General features: G+C 38.7%; 1 protein-coding gene across 1 annotated transcript in view; it reads right to left on the bottom strand.

Moving 5' to 3' along the window:
* Nucleotides 1-25,179, bottom strand: part of Cngb3 (cyclic nucleotide gated channel subunit beta 3) — a 191,198-nt gene that overhangs the window by 93,502 nt on the left and 72,517 nt on the right. Inside the window, exons 4-7 of the mRNA XM_032890369.1 lie at nucleotides 13,176-13,333; nucleotides 11,731-11,865; nucleotides 10,395-10,603; nucleotides 3,463-3,513 (exon numbers count right to left, since the gene is read on the bottom strand). Coding sequence (XP_032746260.1) covers nucleotides 3,463-3,513; nucleotides 10,395-10,603; nucleotides 11,731-11,865; nucleotides 13,176-13,333 — 553 coding nt within the window. The remainder of the gene's footprint in view (nucleotides 1-3,462; nucleotides 3,514-10,394; nucleotides 10,604-11,730; nucleotides 11,866-13,175; nucleotides 13,334-25,179) is intronic.

Below are 25,179 nucleotides of genomic sequence, written 5' to 3' on the forward strand. Positions count from 1 at the left end.
ACCAGAGTTTCCAGGGACTAAGCCACTACCCAAAGACTATACATGGACTGACCCTGGGCTCCAACCTCATAGGTAGCAATGAATAACCTAGTAAGAGCACCAGTGGAAGGGGAAGCCCTTGGCCTGAACGTGATTGTTGGGGGGCGGGTGGTGATGGGGGGAGGATGGGGAGGAACACCCATAGAGAAGGGGTGGGAGGGGTTAGAGGGATGTTGGCCCAGAAACCGGGAAAGGGAATAATAATTGAAATGTAAATAAGAAATACCCAAGTTAATAAAGATAAAATTAAATAAATAAAAACTTAGTTTTTAAAATATTAGTTTACAAACTAGTACTCTAGTCTAGTCTACACATTTCTCTTTTACTTTCATGTGTCTGACTTCTCCTTACTCATGACCTTTGATCAGATTTTTCGTGTCCCGTATAGTTCAGTGATGAAGCAGATGCTAACATATTTTGATAGTCTGGAACATGAGGTTGTGGAGTACAAATCAAATCTAGTTTTAATTTTGTTTGAAACTCTTATAAATTCACCGCAATGCCATTGCTCTGTGGTCCATCTATTCCTTCAGTGCTCAGCATGGATTATATAGTTCTTGTTCATCTAGGTTCCTTGGTGATTTCCACCACTATCTTCTTTGGGTTGTTGTGCTACCAACTATGTGCCATGAAGGCTTCTATTAGAGACTACACAGGCTAAAAGACAGAAAGAAATAAATTCTGCTTACAATAGATCATCAACTCAGATGAAAAAAAAAGTACGGAGAAGCACCATGATATCACTAAAATATTCATTTTAAAACTTTCCATGCATTTACATTATTCTCAGACTTTGATAATCAAAGGGCATTCCTTAGCAATCAACATAATTTTGTCTACTTTTGTATATTTTGTGCTTATATATTTGCCTCTCCCCTCCGTGTGTGTGTGTATCTGTGTGTGTGTATGAGTTTGTGTATGTGTGTGTATGTGTGTGTATGTGTGTGTGTATGTGTGTGTGTATGTGTGTGTGTATCTGTGTGTATGTGTGTGTGTATGTGTGTGTGAGTATGTGTGTGTATGTGTGTATGTGTGTGTGCCCATGTGTATACAAGAGAGCACTATCTACCCTGAAGCTGGAGTTATAAGAGGTTTCCAGACATGAGTCCTAGAAACCAATCTTTGGTCCTCTGTAAGAGAAGCAAGTGCTCCTTACCACTTGTCTGTCTCTCTAATCCCTTATAGACTTCCTTGACTGCGATAACAATAAGGTATTACAATAAAATAATTGTTTTCATAAGTAGCTTATTAACCAATACATTAAAAAAATCTAAACTATCTTGAGATAATAAATAGCAGTTAGGGTCATGTGGGGGGGGTGGTTGTGATGCTTTGGTCAGGAATCTGTTTAGAAGTGTCCAGCCATTAAACTAAAAAGCGTACTAAAAATAACCTAATGTGTTTGTGTGTATTTCATCCGTGGGTATGAGATAGCTCCTGGGCAGGTGCGTGCATGTGTGCATGTGGGAACACAAAGTGGAGTAGACAAAATGATATGTTATAGGAACATGTTGTAAGACCACATATATGAGATAAAACGCTTTGGGAAGTGAGTAACAATTTCAAAGCCAACAACCATTGAGTAGAAATATCACTTACTTACTTAACCAGATTAGTTGTCATAAGCAAATGATTCTCTCAATGTGTTGGCTCAGAAATTTCACATACCATCACCCCTTTACCCTGTACATACTGACCCTCATTGTAAGTTGAGACGTGTATAGGACATTAATTAAAAATAATGTCTTGGGCTGGAGAGATGGCTCAGCGGTTAAGAGCACTGACTGCTCTTCCAGAGGTCCTGAGTTCAAATCCCAGCAACCACATAATGGCTCACATCCATCTGTAATAAGATCTGATGCCCTCTTCTGGTGTGTCTGAAGACAGCTACAGTGTACTCATATAAAATAAATAAATAAATCTAAAAAAAAATAAAAATAATGTCTTAAACAAGGAAGCAGGAACACAGTTTTCGGACTTGTCTAGTGCTACCCTAGAACCCACGGTTTTCACCTCAAATGCTAATGATAGTTTTATTTGCATGCTCCCTGTTTGTTCAACTTACCACTTGGTTTTTCTATGTAATCCTCAGTCATTCATAATCTTACCTTCCCCATGTAGATTTGTGTAGACACAGATAATTTATTTCTTGCTGAATTGTAGGAAATTGAATTAAGTATGGATTAACTTTAAATTCTGTACCTAGGGCTTTGTAAGACATTTTAGTATTGAAAGAGTAAGATTATTTCCACTTCTAAGGATTAATCTAATGATATAATAATCAAGGACAAAAATAACTATATTGTCATGCTTGTGAGATGACTCAGTAGGTAAAGGTACTTGTCACAAAATCTGAAGATCAGACTTTGATACCTGGGGCCCAAAGGCTGGAAGGAAAGTTTTAAATCCTCTAAGTTGTCCTCTGTCCTCCACACTTGTGTCTCGGTGTATGTACATACATACACTGAACAAACCAAAATAAATGTAATAAAAATTAAGTATACTGCAGTGCTCTAGGACTGTGCTAAGGGAAATCAAAAGGAGTGACCATAATTAAATAAATGTACACAAATGGATTTTACATATCTCCAAATTCCATAAAAGTATTCAGAGTTCTATGGATTTTACAAAGAATAATCTTCATGTTTGTTCAATTTGTTAAAGCATTATAGATCTGTTATATAAATGTCAAAGTGGAAAAATTTCATCAGAAATAAAAAATTGAACGGGATTTAGGGCCTATATATAGCCTGTGTGTGTGTGTGTGTGTGTGTGTGTGTGTGTGTGTGTGTGTGTCTGTGTGTGTAAGAGAGAGGGGGAGGATGAGGGATGGAGGATGACAGAGGGAGGGGTTAACAATATTTGCGTGTGCTGGCAGTACATTTACTAGCATATTTTGAGGAACTAAATAACCGAAATGGATTTAGGTAACCTTAGGTTATCTCATATCTGCCTACTTTTCGATTTGTAGCCGGATTGAGAGAAAAGCGTATGAGATAAGATCATGTTTTCATCTTAGAAAAGAAAGATGCTGTATTGTCTAAGTAACTGCTTCTCTCAGTTTCTTTACTTTGCTTCTATGAAGTTCAGGAAGGAATAGAAATCATTGCAGGCTTTACACCACCACAGTGCAAGAACTGGAAACTAGAGTTCTGTAGAGAATAAAAGGTACACGCCATTTTCCCCAACTTAGAATTCCCTGACTTTGGCTTGTACATATTTAACACCAAATTTGCAGATACGGGGAATGGATGCAGTATGAAGTATGGAGGGTGAAGTATTAGCAGGACTTGCTCCTGCTGAATAAAACTCTCTCGGGCCTGTGTGGTGCTTGTTACAGGAAGGCATCATATTTGTAGCAATGCGACTTAGAGTGAAGCTGGTTCTGCTCAAGCCGTTCTGGACTCATTGTGAGTCACCTACCTGGAATTTTGTAGAACTCCTGTAGTGCCTCTTCAGCTCATTTGAATCTACCTGTAATACATTCGTACTTTTGATTATGATCAGAAAATGTATTTATTATTTTTTCTTTGGAATGTTCACAGTTATTTCTCTCTACTCGTTTTCTTCAACCCCAGCCTATAATCATGCTTCAGCCTTTTGCATTTTAAAAACACACAGATGTCCACCATGCTTTTATCCTTTTCACTAACTCTACTTATTTATTTACCTCTCACTAAAATGTTTTTTTTTCTTTTTTTCGGAGCTGGGGACCAAACCCAGGGCCTTGCGCTTCCTAGGCAAGCGCTCTACCACTGAGCTAAATCCCCAACCCCACTAAAATGTTTTATATAGTATATTTTGATCATATTCTTTCCTTTCCCCAAGTTCCTTCTAGATCCAACTTGCTTCTCTACACACCTAATTTTATGTTCTTCTCCCTCCAAACTAAGGAAACAAAAATCAAATATGAAAGTACAAATAGACAGAAAAATAAATAAAAATCTGTAAGGCAAAAACCACACAAAACCAAGAGTGTGTGCACACACACATGCACACATAGACACAGACACAGACACGGACACAGACACAGACACGGACACGGACACGGACACAGACACAGACACAGACACAGACACAGACACAGACACAGACCTATACACACACATAGACACACAAGCAAACATGGAAGCTGTTTTGCTTCCTTTTTGTTGTCGTCCTTTTATTTAACATAGAAGTTGCAGGAGAGTCAGCCACACTTCTTTACCCTACCTACTCTCTTCATAGTCGTCCCTAGTCTACAAGCGTTTGGTTATAGTTTGTCTTCCTATTTCTTTCATCCTGACAAAACTAACAGTGCAAAGTCCACACAGGACCCCTTCCACACTTAACATTTGTGTTGTGAAACTCAAGGGATTTTGATATAGTGCATATATTTCTTGGGTCTTTTTTAAATCTTTATTTATTATTATATATAGTTATATAATAAGTGTGTACACGTGTGTACCTGTATGCATATGTGTGTCTGTGTACATCATAGGACAAGGTTGTGAGGTTAGTGTTCCTTTACCATCTTACCTGGGTTGGAGGGTCAAAATCACATCACCAGGCTTGTGCAGGAACGCCATCTTGCCATTTCACTTGGTTAAACTGTAATCTTCTTGAGGACAGGACTGACTTTGACATTTGGGTAAACGAGTGTCTAAGAACTTAGTAAATATTGAGTGGATATATATAGAGGAGCATGAAGAGAAGGGTAAGAGATTTTTATAACATTTGGCATTTGGCATTTTTCTGGACTACTCTTTTTAAGACTTTCTTCTTCAAGGAAGGAGAAATGTCACTTTTGGTTTACCTGCTTGAGTTGCTTAAGGTCCAGCATTTGCGTGTCTATTTTGAACCCATCAGCTGGCCATTTGAAAATGCAGCATATCCCAAAATTTCATTATGTTCTCTTCTCATTATATTTACCTCTTGAAAAATCTCATCCATGTTTGTAGTTTCAAAGAGCACCACACCAAATCTCTGTCCCTTCCCCTAGCATCACATCCAGGAGCTGTGTTCAGTAAAGCTGAACTTACCATTATTCTCCCAGTGGGAGAGATCTTTTTAAAAATTTTTATTTTTCTTTTATATTTTATGCATTTACATTTCAAATGTTATCCCCTTTCCGCCCTCTCCCATACCCCCTCCTCCATCCCGTGCTTCTATGTGGATGTTCTCACTCTCACCCATCCACTCCAACCTCAACGCCCTGGCATTATACTATACTGGGGAAGCAAGGCTTCACAGGACCAAGGGATTTTCCTCATACTGATGCCTGACAAGGCCCATCCTCTGCTACATATGCAGCTGGAGCCATGGTTCCTTCCATGTTTACTCATTGGTTGGTGGTTTAGTCCCCGGGAGCTCTGGTTGGTTGATATTGTTGTTAGGACGAGATTTCTTATAAACTCTTAATTGATTTAAATATCGGAACTTGGGCATACTGAAGCAGCATCATTGTCTAATAATATTTATCATCTAATTATCCATGATCTTTAATATGGAAGTTTTTAATTGCCCCCAACTAATGTTAAAGATCAATTAGTTGGGGCTCGTTAGATGGCCCATTTGTTAAAATGCCTGCCACATAAGCAGGAGAACCTGAGTTGGTGGTCACAATAGCATGTATCTATAGAATAAGTGCTATGTGTGGGTGTGAGTAGAGATGGGCAAATCTCTAACACCCAGTGGCTAGCCATTGTGGCCAAATTTATGGTCTTCCCATTTAGTGAGAGACTCTGTCTTACAAAATAAAGGTAGAAAGCAACTGAAGAAAAACATACGACATTAACCTCTGGTATCCATATACATATACAGACACAAACAGACACACACACACACACACACACACACACAGACAGATACACAAAGATACACATTATAGACATGCATACACACACATATAGACACATACAGATACACTCATGGTCACATATGAACACAAGCACACATATACATCACATATGTACCACATCATTTCCCCCAACTTTCCAGTCAACTCAGTTCCTAGTCCCTCTCCTCTTACTTTGGTTATACCCTTTACCCACATAGATGCAGCAAATTTTATAGAAATATATTGAAATATGTGCATGATATGATAATTTAATAATTTCTATGATGAAGATAAAAGGATTACTGATCCACAGGTAGACATAGACAGGTTTCATTGGTAATCTTATAAACTTTGTGCCAAGAAAGATTGAGTAAAATCAGCCCCATCAAAGCCCTAATGCAGACAGATGGACACAAGTCACGTGCCAAGCTGTTAAGTTAAAACTCTGCATTCTCCCACTAACTAGGAAGTTTCTTTTCACATTTATACCTTTCCTTTCAGAGTCTATAATTCTGTGATTGAATAAATGTGAACACAGCTAAAAATGCTTGATTAAAGGAAAGTAGCATTTAGCAATTTTAAAATCCCTGTTCTTTTGAGGGCTAAATAAATTTGGCACCATCAGCCTTATGAGGATCAGTGTGTTTACTAGTGACAATTAGGCCCTTACTTTTTAAAATGTCACCCTATTTAATTCCTTCTCTCATTCAAGCCTGCTTACTATGCAGAAGGCATTTCTTCAGGGGAGGCTTACCTTAGGAAGGATATGCTAATTACATTAAATCCTATCCTAATAGTCTTAGAGGATGCTCTTCCCAGATGCTAGTACATTTAGTCATTATTTACCTCCTCTGATCAACAATTCTGCAATTTTATATAGAACCAAGAAGAGTACTTAAAAAAGAATATCACATGCAGTGAAAGAATTACTCAAAGGACGAAAATCTTTATTGTGTATTCACTCCTACAAACATGTCTTGAATATCCTTGAATTCCAAGGATAGATAAGAAAATGAGATAGAACACTGATCTCACCTTTCAGGAACTGACTGTCAGGTGAGAAAGACAGCTAAAGACACAGAAAAGATATAATGGGAAATGTGTGGATGTTTATTTATCGAATAAAGGCAGCTAAGGAGACAGCATGGGAATAGTAAATGTATTTATTCACTGAATGCACCTGATAGTTTACTCCTGCCAGCCATATCTTGGGATACATATCATCTTATTTAACCTTTATCATAGACTTATACAATTGAAACTATTTTTAACTTAGTAGAAGAGAGAGTTAATCGTGTTTCTTCAAATAATACCATTAGTAAATTTTAGTAGTAAAATTTGATCCTGGTCTGTTTGTTTCTAGGTGTTATAGTTAGCCTAGGTTTTATTTATCAAAGTTAAATAAAATAAATATCATTAAAATGTCTAGAGTGCAAAGGAATTTCAGGTCACTTCTATAAACAGTAATTGTGAAGGTTGAGTGTGCCAAGCAGTTTCCTGGACCTAACTGACATGGCCGTTAGTTGGCACTAAACATTTCCACAGACCCTTTGTGTGAACTTTATCAATCAAAAGTTATAGTAATGTCTCATATCCAATACCCAGAGCTAGGCCCGCGAGCTTGCTCAGCATTAAGGGCACATTCACGAAAGCTAGAACACATATGACAGAAGGGTAGAACTGACTCCTGCAAGTTGTCCTTTTACCTTCCCACACACCGAGGTACCTGTGTGCATGCACCTGCACACAGTCATAGGCACACACAATAAATGAGCATGTAAATAACATTAAATCCACTGCCCACTTGGTTTCAGCTACATATAAGGGAATTTTTATAGTATCGGCGTTTCATTCTCTATGTAGCATCATTTTCAGAAGATGTTAATAAATATAGAACATGTGTAAACTTCCTGGTGGCTTTTTCCTAAAAGACTTGCAGAATTAATATTGTCATGTTCCAGCTCTGGTGCCACATATGTTAACTAAATACAATATGTGTACAGAAGGCAGGTAGGCATATCTACCCAGTCTATGTAGGCATTAAACATTTGTTCAATAGATGGATGAACACTTCTGTGGTATCACTTAACGGGAGCATAGTGAGACCTTCAGGTTGGGAACCCAGTGTACATAGACTTTGTACCAAATGTAATCAACTTTCAAAGGCTAAAACTACTTACTCCAAATTAAAGGAGTCATTAAGCTTCTTTTGAACAAACACAGCAATTAGTTCCTGCTCTGTGTTTGTCGTTGGTGGTAATGCATTTTAAATAGAGCCCATCGAGTGTGTTTTTATTGATTATTTTTCATGGTCTTAACAGTCTATCGTGTGCAAACATCTCTTAGGAAATTGAAAATAAAAGTCTCCTTTTAGTGATTTTGTCATTTTCCACTTGTCAAACATTGATTTTGTGCATCTAATAGAGGCTGAAATTAGTGGTTTTTAAATTTCTTTTGGTGTTCACTTCTTATTTGTACACCATCACCATCATCATCACCATCATTTATCAAGCTGCTGTGAGGTCCAGGCTTGGGGAATGAGTGAACTCATGTTCTGAAATCTTCAGTGGGAATATTATAAATAGATGTCTGCTGCAGCTTTGGCTATTATTACCATTAGAACTTTTTCAGTGAAAAAAAAATTAAATATAGAGCACATGTCCCAGAAAACCAAAAGTTAAAAATAAGAATTAATAAATTTACTCTTTTCATAATTTTGAAAACATAAGAGTTTCTGAAGACTCAAAAGAAAATATTTAGAATTAAAGAAGCCTGGTCTCTTATTCAGTAATACATATGATTCTGAGTTGCTCGGCATTATGGCAGTTGACCCTCCATACTCTGATCTTAGAAAGCACATTTATGTAGTCCTGGTAGGAATTTGTGACAAGGGAGTCACAGGGGACATCTGGGGGAAACCCTTCCTCCTGGCCTTTTTCACAAGGGTCTGAAAAGCAGATGGATTATGAAAGTGCAAAATGGGAAATAAATCTAGAAGAAGATACTTTCTCAAAGGTAGGAATTTTGGCTTTTGAAGTAGGCTGCGGCATTTGATCCTGAGAAATGGGAAGTGATGGATTTGGAAAGTCAAAAAGTAGATTGGAAGACATTCACTACAAAGTCAGACAACCGTGGGCTTTTCATTTGTTCATGGTGAGGCATGTGTTTTCTTCCCTGTGACTGGACTCCTGAAGGAGAGCCCAAGGCCTCTCAGTGCTCTCCATGGTTTTCCACAAGCAAAGCTTAGAACAGTGCTTCAAATCAGGGCACTACAGCACAGTAGCTCCATGATGTTGAACGCTAGAAAGATGGATAAAGTACAGCTGGGAATTTTGCACTTTCATATTATTTAATTGTAAAATTTGAATACACTTATGATCAGCAGCCATACATACTGGTAGTGCAGTGAAATTACAGCTATGAAAGGGTGAGGGCAGACGGTGTACAGTCTTCTAGCCATCCCAGAAACATCGTGTATGTTTTCCTTGTCATTCTTACCCCATCTCTACTTCTTCTGTTCTCATCCCTTCCTCTTTTTACTTATTTACCTTAGCATTCCATAGCATTAACAACCTTTAAACTCTGCATCTTAATACTACCTCAACTCTCCACTTGTATCTACTTTTCTTCTTTTCTCCCTCAATTATCGTAACACTAATCTCTGTCCTTACCACATTTTCCTCCCCTCTCTAGCCTTATCTCAGCATATTCTACACCACTCGTCTTCCACTGTCTCCCAATAGTTATTGAAGATAAAGAGATGCTGTTTTAAGTCAGATGTTAGGATATTTACACAATGGGCGTATCTAGCACTTACGGTTTCTGCAGTAAACACTCTGTTACAGGGCATTCTACCAGGTTCCTTGAGTAAATGAAGTTACTGGATAACATTACTAGTCCAGTGAGATGAACAGTTCTTTAATTTTATCACAACCTAGTCTCATTGGAACATTGAAACCCTTTAACTGAAAGAAAATGTATAGTAAAAAGGCAACCATCAAAATAACCCTAGATGAACACATTCTAATCTAGAAGTATATATATGTATAAATCAGATAGTATGAGCCCTTAAAAATAACTCCTTAAAGAGGATTCCAATGAAAGGGAGTTAGGTAAAATGTCATACAAAATTAAAAAGGATAACCATAAGACTGTTTAAATGAAATCAAAGAGAAAACTAACTCATAAATTAATTCAAAGAGAATACAAAGAACCAGTTGAACCAAAATGTAAATCAATAGCGGATATGAAAGAAGAATTCAGTAAAGAGTAATACTGAAAAAATGTTTTAGAAATGTAAAGCTCATTTAGTCATTCAGAAACCCAGCAAAATGATTTACCAATAGAATGGATCAAGTGGAAGACGTTTGAGATAGAGATGACAAGATAGATGACGTAGAATGTTCAGACCAAGACAAAGCTCGATTCACAGAAAGACAGTCAAATATTAAATGAAACATTCTTGCAAACTTAGATGTCTTTGTAGTCCATTTAGCCATGGTTCATTTATCAATTTCTTTCCCCAAACCCTACTTACGATAATTTCTCCTCCTCTTACGAACTGGAGTCTTGGCTGGATCAATAATATATCACCAAGGTAGATGATATCACATATGATGTCAGTAATGATCCAGTAGTTCCTGTTGTCTGGTGTTTGGCATGGAAAGACAAGGCGTACTGGTAGCAGCCAACAGTTCCAGTTGTAGGCAATGGTGACAAGCAGGAGCCACAGGAGATAAATCCGATCTAGCAAAACAGAATTGATATCATGCCAATGGCTTTACAAAAGCATTCTAAAGTGTTTCTTTCTTAGGTTGATGAAACCTAAGAAAAGGTACTATCTTTGAGTGTATGTGTGGTGTGTTCATGTGTGCAATGGTGTGGAGAGAATAGAGACTGACACTGGGTGTCTAACTCTTCCAGTTTCTGCCATATTTTTATAACTTTCATTTCATGTCTTAGTTTATCCACTGGCTAGACTGACTGGCTACCAAGCTTTGGGGATCTGTCTTCTTCCATTCAGTTGCTAGGATTAACTATGCAGCATCAAGAGCAGTTTTTACACGGATGCTGAGAATCCAGACTCAGGTTCCCATTCTTACATGGTAGGTGGGCATGGTGTAGACTGAAACATCTCCCCAACCCTGATACTTAGGAGATAAGCACGTCAGGAAGAACCTCTGTTAAATATTTAACACAGTTCTCTGTTAGATTGAGTCTATTCCAGGGTGTACCTTCACTGTTTGGATTCAGGATAATGGAATACTGCGTCATTGGGGAGGTCTTCCTGAAGCAAAAGATCATTGGTCTCCCATCTAGTTATGAAGTCTGCCCATGGCAAGTGGGAGAAAGGGCTCATCCTACTAGAAGAGAATTGGCTCTGAAAGAAGAGGGAACCAGTTTCTTGAGGGAACCAGAGTCCCTTCACATGTTGCTTTTATTTGCCTCTGGGAGGATTTAGGAGAGAATTTGCTAGATTTGAGTAATTAACTTAGTAAAGCTATGGATTATATACATATATATATGTATGTATAATTATTTATGTAATGTATATATACATACATACATATGGATGTGTGTGTGGATGTGTGTGTTTGTGTGTGTGTGTGTGTGTACACATATTGCCAAGTTCCTTGAGACTTTCTTTTCAAAGATTATTTGGGCCAGAAAAAGTCCTAGCCTGTGTTTTAAAACAGCAATGAGTATTTTATCTGTCTTCAGCAGAGAAAGAAAAGCCTTTGCAGATCATACATTTTATATTATGCTTTTAAGATGGAAAACACTGGAGGAAAACTGAAGCTGTCTCCAAATGTCTGGGCCAAAGGGGTTCTGGTGACTGCTGGCCATCCTAGTGGGATCCCCTTCGATGGTACCTGTGTAGGAATCTATGCTTCTCGGAAGTCTCATTCTTCTTAGGTACTCTTTTACAGGTACTCTCTGGAGTTTGTGGTGGTGTTCTTTTGGCTTAGAATTGTTCTCTTGTCTTGGTGATATATCTGTAGACGTTGCTTTATGAAAAAAAAAGAAATGTGTTTATTAGGTTAAATAAGTTGGATTGATGAGGAAAACATTTGGTTTTGATGAAATTAGAGTATTGGAAAATCTTCCCCTTTCCATCTAGACAAGCAAAACAAAACTGTCATGTTTAAACTAATGACCTTTGTTTTTCTATAAGTATTATAAGACATCATCTTGTACTTCCTAAATATATACAAAAATTAAATAAAACAGTGGTTTATGTATAAAAACACTGAATAAAATTATTTCATGCATATCTTTTAAGTTATGGGTAAACAAAGTTCAAAAATATTATTTTTCAGTATATATATCATACTATGATTTATTTCAACCTTATGTTTTCAAACATTAACTACTGTATAATGCACAGTATCCTTTGAAACACAGCTTCCCCTGGGTCCTGCTAAGACTGAACCCCAGTGAACTAGACTGTCGGGGGAGGGTGGCAACGGGGGAGGGTGGGGAGGAACACCCATAAGGAAGGGGGAGGAAGGATGTTTGTCGAAACCGAAAGGAATAACACTCGAAATGTATATAAGAAATACTCAAGTTAATAAAAAAAAAAAAAAGACAAAAAAAAAAGAATGTGAAAAAAAAAAAAAAGAAAATACAGCTTCCCTCCAGTCCACGCCATTTCATTATAATTAGACTTGAAGATGTTTATCTGCACTTAAGCAGTCATTTCTCTTCTTTATGATTTATACTAAGCAAGGATCAATCATATGTTTTATTTTTGATCATTTGTTCTTATTATTTTATCATACCCACATTTCTGTTATTATTAAAAATGTTAATTGTCCCTCCTTTATGTGACTTTTTAAGTCACTTTCTCTTCACTAGTTATTCTTGAATGCTCATACAATGCATTTTGTATAATTTGATATTAACAATAGACCTCATAGCAGGATTGCTGGGCAATCCCTGTGTTTTTTCTCTATCTCAATTTTTTCTTGAGCATGCTCCATACAATGCTTTTTTAAAAATGATGTGGGTTCTGCTGATTGAACTCAGATCCTACTGACACACACACACACCCCAGTTTCTTTCTCTTCTTGGGGTAACTCTTATTTTTCTGCTAGATCCAGCCATACAGGGACACACTAATGCACCCTCACCTTAATTTTCTTATTTGTCTCTTGCTATTCTCAGATTTCTAAATCTCTCTCAAAATAAAGTAATATAATTTATAGAGAATTATTTTCTCGGAAGCTGTCTTTCTGGTTCTAAGCTGAATAATTGGCTAAACACTCGCTCCTTTATAACTTCCTTCTTGCTAGTACTTTGAGGGAATAATGCTTACCAGTCTGAGAGCTGGCTTCTAATTCGGGGGAGTTCTCTCCCTCTGTCAATGTTCTCTTGTAGAAGGCAGTCCTTTCACGCATTCTCTCCACTAGGTTGTGTAGATGGGCATCAGTATATTCATTTATAATTGAAGTTTCAAGCACTTTGGTCTTAATGCTAAACAAGGAAAAAATGGTAACAAGTCCCTGAGGAGATGCATATAGTTTTTTCCTTTAGGTATTCAAGATTATTAATATCTCCATTTTGCAATAGAATAAAATAACAAAAATCCAAAAATAAAATGGAATAGTTCTGGTGTAACAAAGATTGCCATTGAAAAATTAGACAGTAGGTACTTGTTTCAGTGGCACATAGGCTATTGGAAAAATTACAGTTCTATAAATAGCAAATGGTCATTCTTGACAAAATGGGACCCTAGGATTTGGTTCTATAATTCCTGTCACTATAAACAAAGTTAGTATGACAGGCAGGATCTAAGATGACACTATGACTTTATAACCCCAGGGATGATGAATATGTGTGTTTTGCTCCTGGAGTTAGCAAATAGTATATGGCATGATTTATGTCAAGATGAAATGGTATGTCAGGCTGATATAATTATGTAAAATCCACGAAAGCACAGATTCTCTGACTGGAGAGACAAGAAATCAGTGATTTGAAGTGTAGGGAGGATGTTATTGGCTAGAAATTCCCCACCCCATGGTGGTCTTCAGAGAAAAAGATGGTCACTGATAAGAGGGGGGCAGTAACAGAGGGGGGTGATTGGGGAGGGGAACACCCTTATAGAAGAAGGGGAGGGGGAGATAAGGGGTTTATGGACAGAAACCGGGAAAGGGAATAACATTTGAAATGTAAATAAAGCAATACCAATTTAAAAAAAAAAATGAATTTCAGGAGGTTGCCACTAGGCTGACAGTGACTTTTGAACAGCTGATAATAAGAAAACAGGCTTTAGTCCTCTAACTACAAGGATTTGAGTTTTGACCATAATATGAAAGTAGATTCTTCCCAAATCCTCCTTATGAGGTCCTTGCCTGGACAGGCTGATCCCTTGATTTTAGCCACGTAAGAGTTTCTGTAGAGAATCTAGACAAGCCCCCCAGGCTTCTGATCCAGGAAACCTGGAGAGGTGATGATGTAAGCCTCTAGGTGTGTGGTGATTTTTTTTACAACAAAAGAAAAGTAATCCAACTGACATCTCTTAAGTAACTTCCATTCTGAAAAAGCAGAAGCATATGACTACTGAGTAAACGTTAAGTAAGTCCATTTTGTAACTATCTGCTTAGGTGCCATCCTCCTGTGTTGTGTGGCAATGGGTTTCACATTGCTACTGGGAAACCTGTACAGGCTACTTACAGCCTCTAAGTAATCCTCTAGTAAGCCCACACGTGTGAATTTTTATCTCCTACTTGCTCCATGGGACCTTAGCATGTGGTTTTACAATTAATCCATGTCACTACAAGCAAAGTTGGTATGACAGGCAGGATCTAAAATGACATACCATGACTTCATAACCCTAGGGATGATGAATATCATGGAGAGAGAGAGAAAGTATGTATCTGTAAAAGCTCGAGATCCCAGGATTACTGTTCTCTCTCTCTCTCTCTCTCTCTCTCTCTCTCTCTCTCTCTCTCTCTCTCTCTCTCTCTCTCTCTCTCTCTCTCTCTCCTCCCTCCCTCTTCTCTCCCTCTCTCTCCTCCCTCCTTCCTTCCTTCCTCCCCTCCCTCCTTCCTTCCTCCCTTCCTTTCTTTCTTTCTCTCTCTCTTTCTTTCTTTCTCTCTTTCTCTCTTTCTCTCTCTCTCTCTCCTTCCTTCCTTCCTTCCTTCCTTCCTTCCTTCCTTCCTTCTTTGGTGTATTTATTTATTCATTTAACTTTTTATTGATTCTTTGTGAGTTTCCCATCATGCACCCCAACCCCACTTATCTCACTGTCCCTTTATATCCACCCTCTGTCCTTGCAACCTCCCCCACAGAAGAAAGGAGATTCATTGTAGAAGTTGTAGTGTGTCAGCGAATGTCACACAGTACACAGTTTGTCCACACATCTTTACTTGCAAATGTTCATTGCAGTGAGCCATTGTGAGCCACTGATCGAGTTCCAGGCCTCTGGTTTCTGCTACACTATCAATTCTGGATCCTTACCGGGACTCCTCTTGGATATCCTGTTGTTGCCCCGTGTCATGGAGATCTTGTGGCTTTTCATCTTTTCATCTGCAAGGTGCAGGGCCAGCTCTGTCCCTCTCAAGCTCTTTGAGGCAGCTCTTCTTCGCCTTTGCCACCAGGACCAGTTCAACTCTACTGTGTAGGCAAGGTGCAATGCTTTCTGTCCCAAATACTGCGACCACTGAGGGGCCGGGACAGTTCCCTAGCTCTCATGACCCCCCACCCCCGGGCTAGCTTTTCCCAGTGCTTCAGGTGGAGAGGGGGAGGGAGAGAAAGCATCTTCCTGTGCCCTCTTCACTTCAGAGCAGGCACGTGGCAGGTATAGGTCTCATGCTCTCATGACTTCAGGGCCAGATGTCCCAGGATACTCAGGCAAGGGGTGGGGCTAGTTCTGCCTAGGTCTTAGAAGAATCAACATGGCTCTAGGCAGTAGTCCAGACCAGGGATGTCTGCCTGCCTGGCCTTTGGTGGTAACAGACCCCTGCTTCTGGGACCCAGACCTCAGTAGATCTCACCATGGCGTTAGGTGGTGTAGTCACCTCTCTTTTCTTTTCATTTCTTTTCTTTCCTTTCCTTTTCTTTTTTAAGATTTATTCATATATATAGTAGATGTCTTCAGATACACCAGAAGAGGGCATCGGATCCCTTTACAGATGGTCGTGAGCCACCATGTGGTTGCTGGGAATTGAACTCAGGACCTCTGGAAGAGTAGTTGGGTGCTCTTAACCGCTGAGCCATCTCTCCAGCCCACCTCTTTTCATTATTCATACATCCTTCTGCGTTTCTTTCCCTTCCATCTCTCACCACATACTCTCTCATCTTAGTGGTACCCGGTCCTCTGGCTGTTTGGGGTTGTTTTAGGAGTGCTATGTCCCCCACAGTGCCACGTGGCACTGGGCTGAGAGTTGTCTCAAGCTTGTTCCTTCAGTGGTAATTCTGATACAGGGTCTCTTTATGTAGGCCTGGAATTCACTATGCAGTTCAAGCTCTCTTCAACTCACAGAGATCTGCTCGCTCTGCCTTCTGAGTCCTGGGATAAAAGGCATATGCCACTATGCCCAGTTTATTTTCCTTCCTTCCTTATGATTACAACTCATGCCCCCTAGCCCCTAAGAGATCAAAGTGTTGAGTACTTTTTCAAGTGTCTGTAACCAAGAGAAAAAGAGTTCACACTAAAACTAAAGGAGAGTGTAACCTTCAAGGCTTACTGATCGCAACCTAATTCTTCCAGCCATGTTCCATATCCTAAACGTTCCACAACTTCCCAAAACTACGTCACCAGTTGGAGACCAGGGTTTCACATAAGAACCTATGGGTAGGTGGACTGTTTTACTTAGGGTTTCTAATGTTGTGAAGAGATACAATAAAATTATTTAATTGGGTGTGGCTAACAGGTTCAGATATTTAGTCCATTATTAACATGGTAGGAAACATGGTGGTGTTCAGGCAGACATGGTGCTAGAGAAGGAGTCAGGATTTCTATATCTGGATCAGTAGAGAGCAGGCCTGGTTTGAGCAGTTGAAACTTCAAAGCCCAACCCCAGTGACACACATTCTCCAACAAGCACACTCTCTGTGAGCCTACCAGGGCCACTTTCATTCAAACCAGCACAGGCACATTAAGACTTAAACCATAATATAGATGTTCATTTGTAGTGGGTGCATGGGAATAAAAAGAGGTTTTATTTTGGTGTATGTATTCATTTCAAAGTGTCTGGGGTAAGTAATAGGGTCATGTTTTTGTTACCCTGAAGACATTGAAGATAATGTTCTGAAGGCAAGAACTTGATGGTCATCCCTTAAAGGGATATTAGAGAACTTATGTGGATAACATCATCATAGATTATGCAACCTCAAGGTCAAGGGCAGAGTCTTTCTTTTATACCCCAGAGGACTGAGGACAAGTCAGACTTTTAGCGTATTCAATAAAACTGCTTCTTCTTACCTTTTGCTTGACCTTATTTGATTTACTTCAATGCGTTAAAGATCTATAAAGAAGCAAATCTGAGTGCTGTTGGGTCATTAATTACAAAGTCAGGAACTTAAATTGTCAAAATGTCCAATTCAAACCCTGATGTCTGAGGAGAATATTTCTCATTTTGTGAATATCTCTAAGCTCTAGCTGACTGTGGAATTGCCACAGGAGTATAATTTTACCCCTCTTCACCACTGTCTTAGTTATACTACCTCTTTAGTTATAATTCAATCAGAGGTGTACTCATAGCTTAAAATTGAGCAAATGACACTTGTTTCATGGTTTGTAAGGCCCTTGCCTTCTGGGTAGTGGATCATAACAATACCTGGGTGTGTTGGATGTAGGCTTTCAATACTGAAATGTAGGAAGTAGCTAACTGTGAAAAATGAGATAGGAAATAAACACTTATCATTTATATGTGGGTACATGTGTCGATGATGAGGGTACATTTAAGGCAGGCCTGGGAGATGGCTCAGCTATTAAGAGTACTAGCTGCTCTTCCAGAGGACCAGATTTGGGTGGTTCACAAGCACCTATAACTGCAGCTTCAGGGCATCTGATGCTGCCTTCTAGCCTCTGAGTGTCTGATCACATGTGTACTTACTCATGCTCAGATGCATACATACATCTATACATAAAATAAAATCTAAAAAAGGTCTCCAGTTTAAGGCTGCTGTTGTAGCTTATCAAAAAATAATGATTAAAGGTGTATTTTCAGATTTATTTTTGTTTCATTTATTTGTTTTAATTTTACCAGGTAAAATCGTGCATATAATGGAGAACACTGATGACTCAGTGCGTGTATATAATTTGTAATGATTAAAATGAGGGGTTTTTCACTATATCTTCTTTAAACACTTCTAATGTCTTCTGTTTAGAATTTTCAAACACCTAATTATTCATAGCAATGTTAATAGATTACTATAGACTGTAGTTGTACTACTATGTATAGATCATTAGGATTTGTTTTTCCCACTATAACTGATATAACTATGTCTGGGTATCTGTCATCCAGTTTCTCTCTATCCACATGTCCCTTACTCAATGATCACTCTTCTGTCTACTTCTATCAGATTAATTCCTGAAATCTCCACATGAGTGAGAACATGTGGCATTCATCCTTATGTACTTCACTGATTTTATTTAAATTATGTTTTGCTTTTCATCTATGTTGTCACAAATCAAAGTATTTTGTTTTAAATGGCAGAATAATATTCTAAGTTATATATACATACACATGTTCATCTATCTATATCTATATCTATATATTATCTACATACTTTTATTTAATATTACCAGTCTTATGGGGAGATGAAATGGGTTGATCGCGTCCTCATGTCAGTTCTCTCTCGCTGTCTGTCTCTCTCTCAAAATTTAATTATTTATAATGTATACAGTATTCGTGTGTATGTCTGCCTGTATGCCATCAGAACTCATTATAGACAGTTGTGAGCTATCATATGGTGGGAGTTGAACTCTGGATCTATGGAAGAGCCAGTGCTCTTAACATTTCTTTAATCCCGCAAATAAGTTCTTAGAGGAGATATTTAAATTGAACTTTAGAGGACAAATACCACTTCATTATAGAAAGGGCAGGCAAATAAAATAACATGAGCACACATAGTTGTGGTCTTGTAGAGTGAAATAAAAAATTAAATCTAGGCTTTCAAATTATAGATAACTGAAAGGCCCATAGACATGTGTGGGAATCATATCAGAATTCTAAGGAGAGAGGGCGTCATCAGCTGTCTTAGAAACTATGCTTGAGAGGAGAAGCCCTTGGTCCCGTGAAGGCTCTTATCCCCAGTCCAGGGGAATGCCAGGTATTGAGGTAGGAGTGAGTGGGTAGGAAGGGGACTCATCCTCATAGAAGCAGGGGGAGGGGGAATGGGAGAGGGGGGATCCAGGAAATGGGGTAACATTTGAGATGTAAATACATAAACTATCCAATTAAAAATGGAAGGAAAATAAAAGGAAACTATGCTTGAGAAAAAGAGTGTGGCTTGACAGTCCATGTTTACATGTGATGACAGGAGCAGGAGTTGGAGAGATGCGTCTTCAAACCACGAAGCACCACAAGCAGGGGGAGCAGCTTACATATACACATATACAGATCAGCCTACAGCTGCTTCATCCAAGAAGACAACCCTTTCCATCATATGTGGTTTGCAATGTCTATATCCTGAACTGTCACGTTCTGTTATCTTGACCCTCTCATTCTGTGCTCATTTGTTATGGCTGCTCTAGGAAACTGAGTTGGGAGGAGGGATCATTGTGACCCCACATAGGCATGTAGGATGGAGTTAGAGAGAAATATACTCAGTGTATGTTGCACTGGAGGCATGAATTTAGAATGAAGAGCTGTTTAAGTGCATTCAGTATACAGGTATCTGAGAATTTGAGTCGGAGATGTTGATGTGGGAGTCACTGGCTAGAAGAGATGATAGAAGTTAATCTGTGGGTAAGACTACTTGTAAGAGCATGCATGGAACGAGACATAATTGGATTTATCACCTTGGAATTTGTTGACATTTTAAAAATAGCATAAAAAGAAGTAACTTGGAAGCAGCAAGTAGAAAGCTAGGTCTAAGAGAAAAATATGTCACCAAAATTGGAGACAGAAAGAGTTTGAAAAAGGGGGTCAGTGGTGTATTACACTGCATACAAATCAGGGAGAGGAGACCTTTACTTGCTAACAAGGAAGCTCTTATTGGTGATATTTAAGAAAAATGGTAAGGCCACCAAGTTTTGTCACTTTCTCCCCATGCCTTTGCTCTTTCAGTAATATTTTGGATTTTGATATCTGAGATTTATTTAACAGTAGTATTTATTTTCTTCAATGAAATCTTGACTAAACTTTGACTTTTGCTAAATTCTGCTCAAGAGTAATTCACTTATCAAAAATTAAAAAAAATTACCCATGTGGTTAAACTCCCTTTAAACCTGCTATTTCTATCTTGTGGATTTGCATATAGGAATTAGGCAAACAGAATTATACTCTACTTGGAAGCATTTTGGAAAGAGAGGAAGAGATCTTTTTTCATTTTCACTATTTGAGTAATAAGATAAATTCAGATAGCTGTCCTCAAAAGCTATATTTGGATTAAAAACACCTGCTTTGAGAAGATTATGCTTATAAATGAAAGTAGTTAGAAGTGACACAAGTTTCTGATTTTTTACTAGAAGATCTGGCTGTCTACCATAAAACCTTCAAGTTTTTAGCAATTTTTGTGACTATAAATGTAACAGCCATCTCTTTCCACATTCACCCCTAAGTGCTATACGATTCTGGATTCTTAATCACATTTCATATCTGCATATGATATTGTTGGTACACATTGGTTTGTACATATGCTCATATACATATGTATATGATGACATATCATTTCTTAGCTTAAGTGATTCTTGATCTATCTGTAACATACCATGATACTTTTATGTCCTCAAGTCTTGTCTCCTGTCTCCTTATTAATTATCTCCATTTTAGAGTATTCCTTCTATTACACTGTAATTGCTGAGCTTTATGGCTGTGATGTCATTTTTGTTTGTGAATCAATTAGTAATGGCCCATGAATGTGATTAACCATATTAAAAGTTATATAACTCTTTCCAAGTAACAAGACAATTAAGAACATGGCCGCATAGATTGTTCCTACTGATACAGTTTATTTTGATATATGCTAAATTTCAGATAGTGGCAAGAAAAAAGTAGGTGGTTTTTAATTTTAAATTTTACTTAAAATATAGTTCTCAAGGACTAAACTGCCAACCAAAAGTACACATGGAGGACCCATGGCTGCAGCCACATATATCGCAGAGGATGGCATTGTCTGGCATCAGTAGGAGGAGAAGCCCTTGGCCCTGTGAAGGCTTGTTTCCCTAGTGTAGGGGAATGCCAGGATGTTGAAGTGAGAGTGAATGGATGAGAGGGGAAGCAAAGGAGAGGAGGGGAACCTGGATAACATTTGAAATGTAAACACATAAAATATCCAATAAAAATTTAAAATCCATTTGTTTATCATTATGGAGAATTTTATACATGACTATAATGTGTTTTGATCAAATACCCTCTCCCATCACCTCCCTTTCAACTTTCCTCTAGCCACCTACCAATTTTCCTTTTGTGTTCTTTTCTTTTCTAAACCCACTGAGGGGTCTGGAGAGATGGCTCAGTTTAGAGCACTTGTTGCTCTTTGAAGGCATTTCCACAATGGTCCCTATCTCCAGTGTCAGGGTATCCAAAGTCCACTTTTGTCTTCCATAGACATCAGACACACGCATGTGCACATAAATAGATACATACAGGTAAAACACTCACACATGCCCATTCAAAATAAAATAGAATAAAACAAAATAATCAAAGAATAAAAGCTACTAAGTTTATTTAGTACTATCTTATGTATATGGGTGTAAGTATAGTTACTGAAACATGGGTGGCCTATTAGGAGGCACATAGGTGACTAAAACTTGTTTTTCCTGATTTAAAGAGCCAAAGAATGTATTCACAAACATTTCTGAATGTGTTCAGAAGTGCTATCTTAGAGAGGTTCTGAGGTGCCTTTCTTATGCATATATTAAACAGATTAATTATATACTTTCATTGGTTCAAGAAGTATAACATTCTATATTTACTTTATTTCTTCAGTTAATATTATTCTCTTCCATTTTATACCCTCTAAATCTTGATTTACTTATATACTTGTTAAAAGTATCTTGATGTTTTCTTTAATTTAAAGTAGCTTTGATGACATGTGACTAAAGATGGTATGATTAAACCCTATGTTTTGCATGCCAACCTAAAAATAAATTTTAAACTTCGTTCTACTAGAATATGCTACAGCCTGAAAGTTGTGCCAAAAAAATTCATGCATCGAAGCCCCTTCCCATAATGTGACTCTATGTGGAGGTGAAGCCTTTAGGAAACTAAAAGGAAAGTCCTGAATGGGGGATCCCGAGTGTGTCAAGATTGACAATCTTAGAGGAAGAGCAGAGTCAGCAGAATGCATTTTTCTCTATACACACAGAGTGACATCTTGAGCCCCAGCAAGAAGGTAATATCTCTAAGTCAGAGAACAGTCCTCACCAGAAACCAACCCGATACCTTGCTTTCAGCCTTCTTGCTACCTGTACTACTATAGATTTTTGTTGTTCAAACAATCTAATCTGTGCCATAAATCTCAGAAGATTACAATGGAAAAGAAAACCCCTAAAACCTCCAGGAGGGGAATAGGGCAACTTCTTTCATTGACCCTGAGTATTATGGTTTGGATCTTAAATGTCCTTCAAAGGTTCCTTGTCAAAGATTTGATCTCCGGCCTAAGGCAGTGCTGGGAAGTGGGGTAGTCTTCAGGCAGAGAAGTTTGATAGAAGGAAGTTAGATCATTGGAGGTATACACTAGAAGAGACATTTGAAACATTAGCCCTTTCCTGCTCTCTTTGCTTCCACACTGCCATGAACTGAGTGACTTCTCTGCATGTTTCTTGAAGGCCCTAAAGAAATATCCCACCAGTCATATGGTGAACCTCTGAAACCATTAGCTGAATAAATCTTTTCTCCCCTTTCGTTGATCTTTCCAGATGTTACTGCAGTGACAGAAAGCTACTACAGTATGAAAATGATTTAAAGGCAATGCCTTGTAACAGGATGGGAGGCCAATGGAAGACATTGGCATTTTGATAGCACAGAAGAGCATGAGTAGAAGCTGATCTTAATGGAGTCATCTCAGGCTGTGAGTCTACTCCTTCCTTTATTACACGAGTTTCCTTGAGAGCTAATCTCTGTTCAGAAACCCGTACTACACAGAGGAAGAAACATTCAAAGACAAGGTAAGGCTCCTTTTTCCTGCTGTTAAGGCACAGAAATCCCCAATGCTGCTAAAACATGATGGAAGTTGTCTTGAATTCTGACTCAAGTTCCCCCCCACCCACGCTTGAGAGTAAATTGGAGTGAGGCAGAGAACATAGGAGTGAGGCAGGAAATAGGTCTCATGAGGATTTTAAAATAACTTCAACTCCTGAACCAAATGTGAATTGCCTTGAAGCCGTGTTTGCCATTGCCTTGGCAGCAGTATGTGGGATTGAAGTCTGGGGAATGGGAGCAGAGCTGAGCGTGCTGAGATTGGCTTCATTCATAGGGTTTCCAGTGGAGATGTATGAAGAGCTTCTGGCAGGGAGGGGACCCATTCAGAGCAATTGAATAATCTAAATGCAAATGAAGGCAATTTGCAGTAAGAAGGAAATCAAGGACTGTGCGAGTCAATGAAGTAAAATCACATGTAAGCCTCAGAGTAACCAGAAATAGCACAGAAGGAAATCAGACCCGTGAAGAAAAAGAAGCGAGGTGGTTGATAATCAGCCATGCAGATAAGGCCACGAGTCTGCACACTGGGGCAGGACTGCTGGAGAGAATTTGACACTGGTGGTTGTGGTCACCTTTTGGGGTCCTGGAGAATCAGGCTGTCTGTCAGCTCCTGATCAATAGGAGTCAGAGGGTTTTGCTTTATGACAGGTTCTTCTTTAAAAGCAAGAGGGTAGCAAATAGTTTTCAGTGGTAGACTTCATTTGGCTTGAGAATACCTGCGGTCTCTTTTTCTGAAGGATGAATAAGAGACATAATTTATATGCCAGATAGAGAGTGAATGACACTTAATAAAGAATGTGGTATGAATATCCCATTTTATACTGAATAAAGGAGAGAGTGGTGCATGTATTCGAAGGAGAGAGCCATTCATGGTTGCACTTTTTCTTATTTTAAATAGAGTTGAGAGGAGGCACTGAGCAATCTGAAGCATAAGGACAAAAGTGCAAATATTGGTGATGGCAACTGTACCTGATGGCAGAGCTTAAGTAATTTTTGTCTTTCTTCCTTCCCTCCCTCTCTCCCCCTTCCTTCCTTCTTTTCTTTCTTTCTCTCTTTCTTTCTTTCTTTCTTTCTTTCTTTCTTTCTTTCTTTCTTTCTTCCTTTCAACTCTTGACTTTTAACTGGTGAAAGGGTGAAGCATCTAACTTTTATTGAAAGGAGTTAGTAATAGGCAAGATGGAATTATGGTAGTTACTGCTAAGTGCTGAAGCTCAATGATAGAATTGTACTGGAAGTCTGTCTCTCTGTCTTGAAACTCTGCTAAAGATGCAAGCAGCTGGTAATAACTTTCTCTTTTTAGTAGTCCTGTTTCCATGAAGACATCTGTCCTGACTAATTCACTGCCATACTCCTGATTATTGTCATTGATCTGACGCAGGATACTCAATTCACCACTAAAAAACTACTAGTTGACTCTCTCTCTCTCTCTCTGTGTGTGTGTGTGTGTGTGTGTGTGTGTGTGTGTGTGTAAATAGTTTAAAGAAGTAAATATAGCTCATATGACATATGGCACACTTTGAAGTATTCTCTGTATATTCAGAGGTAAACGAATGAATGTCACCTATAGCTCTCTGTACCCAAATCCCATGGGGGAGATAGATGGACTCTTAGAAATGCAGACATTCCTGAGAGCTCAGGGGAGACTATCACTTCTCCTCACATTCCTGGCCAAAGGGGAACCTGCTTAGTGCCCTCTGGGTACAAGAAACTAGGAGCAGTCAGGGATTTCTGGTTTCAGCCTGTGCCTGGAGCTGAAAGCCAATCACCAGGAAGGCTGACACACCTGAGAACAGAGGGAAGACTAACTCTTCTGCTCTGAGCAACCTACCTGGAGGCCTCAAGACACCCAGGAGCAGTCTGGGACAGGACCCTTCCTGTTTCTGCCTCTGCCTGGAGCTGAACTAGTCCCACAGCCCTCTGTACCCAGATCCAGCTGTACACAAGTGCTGACACACAGGCTTATAGGAGGGTAAAGCTACTGTCACAGACAGCAAGACAAGCTAA

The sequence above is a fragment of the Rattus rattus genome, chromosome 1 (assembly GCF_011064425.1).
Source record: "Rattus rattus isolate New Zealand chromosome 1, Rrattus_CSIRO_v1, whole genome shotgun sequence".
Lineage (NCBI taxonomy): Eukaryota > Metazoa > Chordata > Mammalia > Rodentia > Muridae > Rattus > Rattus rattus.